Below are 9,828 nucleotides of genomic sequence, written 5' to 3' on the forward strand. Positions count from 1 at the left end.
TGTACATGTAGGATTACATGAATGGTATGAATCTACATTGTGTACAACCATAGAAATAAAAAGTTGTACCCCATTTGTGTACAGTGAATCAAAATGCAGTCTGTAAAAATAAAAAAAAAATTAATAAAAAAAAGAAAATGTGGTATATATGCACAACAGAATAATTACTCAGCCATAAAGAGAAATTAAATTATGACATTTGCCAGTAAATGGATGGAACTGGAGACTCTCATGCTGAGTAAGCCAGTCCCCAAAACTCAAATGTTCTCTCTGATGTGTGGATACTAACACACGACAAGGGAGGGGAAGACAAGAAGTCCGTTGGATTAGACAAAGCGGCATGAAGGGAAGGGTGGGAGAGGAGAAGAGAAAGGACCACAGAATTAATCAGACATGACTTTCTTAGCTTTATATTTGAGTACACGACCAGGGTTACTGGTCATATATCCAAAAGAATAGGATCCTAATTAGAATAACTTATACTCCATGTATGTATAATATGCCAAAATACATTCTCCTTTCATATGTATCTAAAAAGAACAAATAAAATAAAATTTTAAAAATCCATACTTTTTTCTTTGCCCTAAAAAAAAGAGTCCCTCTAGTTAACGAGCTATGCATGGAGCTCTCTGGGCCAAGGAAATGAAGTCGACCTTCACCCAGGCTATTTGAATTCCTGGAACCCAAGACATGGGATTTAATTCATTCACTGCAAGTTGATTATCTCAGAAATGCATATCAGTTCAAACATGGGCTGAGCAGGAAGACTGTGTTTAATTGATATGAGATCAGCTTCATCTTTAGACCATGGGACTCCAGGGTCAGACTCTGGGTGTGCACACCATTTCCAGCACTAACTTGCTCTCGACCTTGGGCAAGTCCCACAGCCTTCCTGAGTTCCTGAGGTCTCATTCGGAAACCAGGGTCATTGTAGCACCTTTCTTGTTGGTTGCTAACAGGATTGAATAAAGTGGTATCTGTGCAGGGTCAAGTGATTGGCTGAGACATAGCAAGCATTCAGGGGTGGGCTACCTGACGTTTGGCCACACAGGGTAATTCTGTTTTGATATGACCACATTCTCATGTAACTAGAAACACGGTCATGATTAAGAGAGGTTGGCTTTGGATGCTGAGCCACTGGGTGGGTTCAAAGACAGCTTTAACATTCAGTAACTAGATGACCTTGACTTAATCTCTTTACTGCCTCCATTTCTAACGCTGCAAAAAGGGGACAGGAGCAGTAGGCACCCACAGGCTCCGAGGGAGGCAGGTCTGTAAAGCCTGAGCCCATGCCTTGCACATGGTAGGCACTCAGCGAATGCTTATTTTTACTGTAAATAAGCCCTGTGTTGTATATTCTAAAGTCACTCTGCTTTCAACAGCCTGGATAATGCGCTAAAACAAAAGGAATTGGCTTACATTTAAGGCCAAAGATGTAGAGTAGCGAGTGTGTGGCACCGACTTCCATCCTACGGGTTTAAAATCCTGAAGTTATAGAAACACTCCTCCCAGACACTGTCACCAGAGTTGTGTGGTCTCAACGCTTGGCTCCTTTTGTGAACATTACCATGGACACATGTCACTCAGCTTTTCAACCAATAATCTCAGAAAAACAAAGAGAGTCACACGCACTCTTGATACCTAAACGAGGGCCAAAGTAAGACTCAAGGGAATCCAGACCCTTGGCCCGTTAGGGGGATGAGAGACCACTGTTAATCCCGCCCTGTCCCTGTCCCTTTTCTGAGCTCACACCATTGGAACCCTTGTTGGACTTCTTCCCCACCTTCCACATGCCTTCTTTATCCCTGCAGAAGAACCAACGAGAACATTTAAATTAAGTCACTCCTTTCCCAACTCATTTAGAAACCCAGGTGTTTCTCATCTGCTCACATTTTATGGCTGTTTAGGGTCAGAAGAGACTTCAGTGCCAGGCAGGTGGGGAGGCCAGGGAGGCTGGCAGCAGCTCCCGTGATAAACTTGGGCATTCCTGAATGACCCCCAATGAAAAGGGTGCCAAACCTCAGTTTCCTGTGGCTTTTAATCTAAGGTTGGCAGCGTGAACTTCTACCTTCTGGTAAGTCTGTCCCCGCCCATTCCGGGTTCCACCTCGCAGAGTTCACACTCTTCATCTGCACCCCTCTGCTGGGGGACACTTGTTCTGGCCCTGCCCATCTGTGTTTGCTGGGAGGGCAGCTCAGACAAGCAAAAGAGGCAGGTGGGGCAGAACAGAGACCTCCTTACACCCGTGTAGAGAGCCCGCGGCAGAGACCTAGGGCTAGTCCCTAACAGGGTAGGAGGGCCAACGGGAGGGGGCAGAGTCACAGGAGTCTCATCCTGCAGGGCCGACAGGAAACCAGAGAGGAACTGTTTTTACCACAGTAGGCTCCAACTAGTTTGCTTTAAAGCAAAGTCTTATACAACATTTCAGTAGAAAAGAAAAAAGTAATCCCCGTAAAAGATATTATTATGTCCTATTGCTAAAAATGAAAATCCTTACAGTCAAGCATGAAGATTGCTTTCTTTCCTTCTTTCTTTGCTTCCTTAAAAAACACAAACAAACAAAGGACAACAGACTGCTGTGAGTGACCACAGAAATTCAGAGCTGGGGTGCCTGGATGCCTGGGCAGCAATGGGGCACACCCCCGGTCCCCCACCCTCCCCTCCTGCACTGCCTCCTGGTCAGCCAAGCCTTCGGTGCACAGAGCGAGGCTCCAGACTCCGTGGGGGCAGAAAGAAATGTGTTCTGAAGCCCACTTTCCTTTCTGAGGATCTTTTCTCTGAACCTCGGCAAGCGAGAGGCTTCCAAGGAGAACGTGCGTGACTGTACCAAGCTTGAAAAGTGCAATCTGAGGATGTGGGGGGTGGGAATCGTGGTGCAGCTTGAAAGGTCAGAGGCAAAGGGGCGACTTCTGCAAACTGCAGATTGCACTGTTCTCAGTGATAGTGAGGCTGGAGAATCACATAACTTTTCCCACCGTTCGAGCTTCCTGGGGGAGCCAGGGACCTCCAGCTCAGCTAGGCGGGGCTTGGCCTTCCTGTGCAGATTGAGAAAGGAGAGACCCAGCACCTCACCGGGACCCTGGCAGGCCCCTCTCCTTTCCCCAAGCTAGCTTTACAAAAGGTTTGAGGTGATGATGTGCTGCGTGCTCAAATATGATCATTACACGTGGAATACATGTATAGATACAGAGCCGGCCTCAGCTCCCCCAAACCCCAGAGTCAGAGTGGACATGACCTCGGTACCTTGTACCTCATAAAAATGAAGAATTATTGTGTGTCAATTAAAAATTAAGAAATGAAAGTGCAGTGGGTCAAAATGTACTTGGCAGCTGAAGGGGGAAGAAGTCTCCAAGAGGCAAACTGAGGCCGGTGTGAGGGAAGGAGTGAGGGGTGAGCCCACCTCTGATGCATGGGGTTCTGTGGGCTCACGGTGTCTATGGCCAGGCTGCCCCTTGCCATCTGCCTGGCTTTTCTGTTTCCCCGCTTTCAGTCGCCCACAGAGCAGCGTGAGGGAGGGCGGGTCCTACTAGGACTCTCCCATGACGGTGGGTTCTTCCCTGTGGCCTTGGGTGCAGCACAATTATGCAGCATAGAAGGAACCCCAGTTGGTCAGTAAAATACAGACACTCTCACTAATGATGGGGTCACCTCCTGATAAACCATGGCAAGTTAAAAATTTTATGTTGAAACACATTGAATATACCCAGCCTCTGAACATCCTAGCAGAGCAACGCAGTCCCCTGTGGAGAACTGGCCATTACCCCAGTGCTGCGGGATTGCCTGAAGCTGCAGCTGGCTGTTCAGCCTCACCAGAAACGACTGAACCACATATGACTCAGGGAAACATCCAAATTCAAATTTTGAAATATGTGCAGAGCTTTCATATCATCTAAAAGCTGAAAAGTCCTAAATCAAACCCTCATAAGCCGGGGACCATCTGTAGTTCATATGATGCAGAGAAACCAGATTTAAATGGTATGCACTTTGAAGTTATCCCAAAGGACTGGAACTCTGCTTCATAAGGTCTTTTAGTTGCAGTGTTTCCCAAATCAGAATCACACAGGTGGGGAGGGGAGATTTCAGAAACTCAAACCAGACACCAGAACACCAGCCCGAGACCCTGAGGCAGAGGCTGGAACGGGGCCAAGGTTTTTGTGGTTTAAGTTTCCAGGTGGTTCTAAACAGGCAGATTCTCCCTACAGAAGGTATGAGCTAGGGCTTAGGTGTGGTTCCTATGCTTTGGGGCATTTTTCAGACATCATTAGGTTAACAGTGTGGGAAGGGTAAATGTCAACCGGGTGACTAGTCCTCTTGAGCCAGCCAACATTTCTGAGATGATCATATACATATTAACAAAACTCTGCACATAAACAGGACATGTAAAAGGAAGGATGGACAAATGGAAGCCCAGTCCCTCGCCATCACCCAGGCTGTTCCCCCTGCAACTGCCATAGGCCTGTCATTCTCCCCCAGATTGCAACTCACTCTTCGGTGCAGTGAAATGCAGCCAATGGGCCTTATACACAGGCTCCCCCTCCCCCGCCGGCTGACCAGAAGTCACAGACAAAACATGCAATAAACAGGAGTATCTTCAAAAAGATTCAGTTCAGTTTGGATATGCTATGTGGGAATAACTTTGGTCCCATAAGTAAATGTGTTTATGTGCAGGAGATTTTAAATTAAATTTTTAGGAACTGCTATTTTTCTCCTAAAAAGGTAAGAATGAGTAGACAAATGTTTGCTGAGTTCGTCATGCGGGCCAGGATGATGAGAACACCATTGTTTTGGAAAAGCGGAACCTTCACAATAAAAAATGCAATCAGCGGGGTGCGGTGGCGCACTCCTGTAATCCCAGCTACCTGGGAGCCTGAGGCAGGAGGATCAGAAGTTTGAGGCCAGCCTGGACAACTCAGTGAGATCTTGGCTCAAAATAGGGGACCCTGGGAGTGTGGCTCAGTAGTAAAGCACTTGCCTAGCACACGTGAGATCCTGGTTAAATCCTCAGTAGTACAAAAAACAGAAACAAACAAATAAAACCCTCACATTCCCAATATTAAGGAAGAATTTTACTTTTCAAAAAAGTCAATACAATTTTTATTAATTATGATTGTGGGGGAAGAAGGTCTAACGAGGTAAGACCAGTTCCCCTCCCTCCCTGTAGACGGGGGAATATGGATAGCCCTGCGCTGGTCCGTTTAAGATCAGGAAGGATTAGGACAGGAGGATTTCTTTTTAACAGCAGCTTTATATTTATTTACTAACATCCCCTCTAATTTTCACATTACCTAGATGAGTCTTTAAATACATTTATACAGGTATCAAGATCCTGGGCTCCTGTTTTTATAAAGAAAAGAAAAGAAACGGGCAGGCACCGGCCATCATGAATGCACTCTGACAGCATCGTTCCAACTTGCTGTGGGCTTTGCTGCAGTGGCAGGATCCTGGGAGATCCTGAATTTTCAAGATCGGGTTTGGGAGATTCAGTGCTTCTTCCTCCTGTTTCTGTGGAGTCAGTGAGTGCCTCCAGCTCAGCACAGGACGAGCTCTCTGGAGAGGGACTTGCTGGAATAACCTGTGCCTTTGCTCCTTCTCGAACACACTGGCAGCTGCTCGTGTTCTGTTGTGTACCTGCACCTGGCTCACAGCCCTGAGGACACTGGGCACCTCTTCCCCTACCATCTGAGCAGAGCTGCTCACTTGCCAAGAGTTGGTGATCTTGGTTCCAGCCTGGTTAGCATACTGTTATAATTAAATATTACAGAAGCCACTAGAAGATGATTATGAAGAGAAAGCCACTTCTAGGAAAGCTAAACTAGACATAATTGCTAGAAATAAATGAATCAATTAATGAGGCTATTAACAAGGGGTGAAATAGCTACATGAAATTTTATCAGGTGGATGGGCCAGATTTTATATCATCATTTAACAGTTAACCATGTAAATGGACATTTAGATTCTCTATAATTTTTCTCTGTTTTAAATAATATTGTGATATAAAATCTTTACAAATGCAGCTATATGTAATTCTCTGATGTTTAGGATCAGCGCATGGTCAAAGGGGAGGAATGTTTTCAAGAGTGTTGCTAAATATTGCCTGGTTGTCATGGAGCAAGGCTGTTGCAATGTATACCCACACAGCCCTCATCTACAACTCTTTGGTACAATTCTGTCTATATGACTATATGTGCATTGAGAAAATTCCAGGAGAACATGACAATCTAAAGGGGTCACCTCTGGGTGACAGTATTATAAGGTAACTTTGTCTTCTCTCATGCTTTCCTGTTTTTTTTCAAAGTGTTTACAATGAGCTATTTCTTTCCACAAACACTTACTGGGAATTGTTAATATTGAAAAAAACATGAAAAAATAAAGGAAATTTAAGGTAAAAAAATAAATAAATAAAAGATGGACAGGACAGTGATGAAGAATTAGAGGGAAGAGTCCATCAAAGCTGTGATGATGCTTACTCATACGACTTGATCTATTCAAAGAGAGACTCCAAAACTGCTGAACAATGAATTTCACATGGTTACTTGGTCACAGTGACTTAGAAGTCCAGACAGCAGACTCAAGTGCAAAAAAAAAAGGGCCTCGGTCTCACATAAAAAAAGAAAAAAGGCAGAACGAATGGACATTTACCTGTGAAGGTTAGATGTATGAGGCAGTCATTTCCCCCCAGCTTTCTGCTTTAACTAGCTTTGCCTGTGACAGTAATCATGGCTCTGCCTTGATCTATCTGGGCTGCTTTAACAGAATGCCACAGCCTGGGTGGCTTATAAACAACAGTCACTTGTCATCATTCTGGAGGCTGAGAACAGATTTGGGTGGCTGGGGTGGCCCTGTTTCCTGTTTCATATGTGGCCATCTTCACTACATCCTTACATGGCAAAAGGGACAAGAGAGCTCCCCAGGGCCTCTTTCCTAACGGCACTGATCCCTCCATGAGGTTCCATCTGTGTGACCGGGTCACCTCCCAAAGGCCCCACCCCCTATGCCATCACACTGGAGTTAGGTTTCAACATAGGGACTTTGGGGACACAAGCATTCAGTAAACAAGAGGTTCCAAGACTCTCTCCACCTCTGTTCTCATCTGATCTCCAGTTTGGTTTTCCCCAACCCCAATACCTCCCTGAAGTTGACTAAATTTGGGCATTGAATGGAGGCAGACGGTTAGAGTCACCCTGTTACAATCAGACAGAGGGAGCTCCTGGACAGGTTCATCACTCCAGTTGGAGTGTGACAGTTCACACTCCGAATCTTGATCCAGCTCTTATTTCACAGTGCTCTTGTGGAAATGAAATGAAATGGAATGACATATTTAGCAGTGTCCAGCACTCAGGAAGTGCCTAATATGTGTCAGATATTATAACAAACTGCTAATTAGTATTAATAAAATGAAACTCACTAATTATCAGTAATTTAACTACCTACTAAGTATTAATAATGTCCATTAATAATATTCATCATTCTTTATGTTATTATGAACATAATTACATAAGCACGTCAGGAACCATGAAGGGCCAGAGATTTTACGGTACTCAGGAGCTAACAGGATAGCTGCGGCCCTGCATAGGTGTTGGCAGAAGACACAATACTCCTGGGTCAGAGACAAAGGACTTCGTCACTCAGAGCACCGCAGGCAGGGTGAGCTTTGTGTTCACAGTTTCCCTGTCTCCTGGGGATGGCGTGGAGGCAGGGCCTCGTGGGTGTTGTATGCGCAGTGGGTCTGCAGCACAGCCAAAGAACCTGAGCTCAGGACCCCCATTTGTTTTTTTGTTTTTTTTTTTTTTGCTGGGAAACATTTTATTTTTTTCTACTTCGTATAACACTGCTCAGGACCACAAGATTTTATATCTTTTTCCCATACTTTTCTGATTTAGGAGTATCACTTAAAAATATTTACTGATGCTATAAATATCATTGTTTTTCTATATATTAATAATTTTAATGAATGCCATATGCTCTTGCTCCTTTGGTCAGAAAGATAAACAGAAACTTTAAATCAGATGTTTAGACATTCAAAATGGTTTTTAAAAGCATACCTACACAAACCAAGTCTATATTAGCAGCTATTATTTTAAAAATTACATACAATTTAAAAAACAAATTTTAAATTTTAAATAAAAAAGATTAATGGCCAATTAAAGAAAGTTTAAGCATCATATTTTAATTTTTAGGCTATTCAGAAATATATTTTGTGAATAATAAGAATTATTTCATAAATATATATGTATAAATATAAATATATATCTACAGGATCTGTGATGCAGGAGAAAACTCTTAAAAAAAAAATTGCACTTTTAGAATATCAGGATGCTGTCAAATTTATCCTCAAGTGAAATATAATTACCGATTCAGGTGCTTTTGGCACAAGTTTTTAGGTGAATATTAACACAATCTTAAAAACACAATGCTTTTATATTTTATTCACTGGAATATGAAGAATCAAACAGTTTAGAATTCTGACCAAAAAATCCCAGATAACTGTAATTGCTTAATTAAATACAAAAAATATTGTTGTAAAAAGACCTTAAACCTGCCTTTTCATCTCAACATGTGAAATTTTACCAGCAACGTTTTCTCCAATCCCTTCAGCAAGAAGTCCCAGCCTACACACAAATGTAACATTGTCTTTTTCTACTCATGAAACACTTAGATCACACCCCAGTATATAAAGACAAAAAATAAATGTATAATAAAAAGATTGGATAAATCAGGAGAGGCTTTTTGGTCTTGAATTCTTCACCCACTAACAATGAAGCAGCACTGTAGGCAGCCCAAAACACACCAGTTTTATAAGTGTAGACACCACTTCAAATGATCCAACCACCAAAAGTATTGGAGCTATTACAATGAGAGGAAGTAATGAATATCCTATAACTCCAAGAACTTGGCCATATGCAACTTCACCACCAAGAACTCTGGCCAGCAAGAAAATTGTCAGTGAACCAAATATCCAAATGGTTATAATCCATGAGACCACCCTAAACTGTCCATACAATGATATCATGGAAAAGAAAAGAACAACAGCCAGAGGACCCCAAAAGTCAGGATTGTCTCTCACCACTTGTCTATTAAAACCAAGTGATGGCATTGGCATCAAAACACATCGGATTTTGTAGTAAATATCCTTTAGATCGATATCCAATTCTTCCAAGAGTGGCTTGTTATCTTCAGGATCATCATCCTCAACTTCCAAAAGCCAGCCATACCCTCTTTGTCTCAGAAATGTAGTAGCTGTGGATTCTTTGATAAAATCTCCACCGAGGTTTAATTCGACATCTGGGGATGCTATGGAACCACTGAGGTCTTCCGCGTCTGCTGAGAAGACAAAGGTGAAGTCCCCGTTAGCGGGGGCATACGCCGGGGGCGGGCCCGGCGGCTGCATCTCGCCGCCCCTCCGAGCCCGCTGCGGTGGAGGAGGCTCTAGCTGGGCCCCGGTCCCAAGGCCGCAGCGACGCGGACGCTCGCGCTACGGTGTGGCCTGCGAGCCGAGAGGTGCAGGTTGGGACAGAGGCCCAAGACGAGCGCAGCAGGGCGCCGGGCTGCCCCGAGACTGCCCCACCAAAGTCCTCCCGGTGGCGACGGCCCAAGCACCACCAGGACCCCCATTTGTATGAGGGGACTTCTGGCAAATCCACCCATATTTTGCCCCAGAAGGAGTTGTTATCTTTATAATCCTTGTCATGAACCAAATCTACCTTATGCCACTACAGGAGACACTAGATTGTCCAAGGCTGTTCCTGAACAAACATTCATGAGAAGATTATGTGAGATAGAAGTGGTCATGAGAGAGGGACCTCCACAGGGAAAGAGGGCAAATGTGCT

The 9,828-nt window shown here is 44.0% G+C and overlaps 1 protein-coding gene across 1 annotated transcript; it reads right to left on the minus strand.

Moving 5' to 3' along the window:
• Window positions 1-8,406: 8,406 nt before the first annotated feature.
• On the minus strand, window positions 8,407-9,559 carry LOC306664966 (protein YIPF4-like). The gene is given in 2 exon segments (XM_079146122.1): window positions 8,407-8,791; window positions 8,794-9,559. Coding segments are annotated over 2 exon segments (729 nt in total). The 5' UTR covers window positions 9,389-9,559; the 3' UTR covers window positions 8,407-8,657.
• Between the last annotated feature and the right edge of the window lie 269 nt (window positions 9,560-9,828).

This window comes from Sciurus vulgaris (assembly GCF_902686455.1).
Source record: "Sciurus vulgaris genome assembly, chromosome: 6".
In the NCBI taxonomy this organism is placed as follows: domain Eukaryota; kingdom Metazoa; phylum Chordata; class Mammalia; order Rodentia; family Sciuridae; genus Sciurus; species Sciurus vulgaris.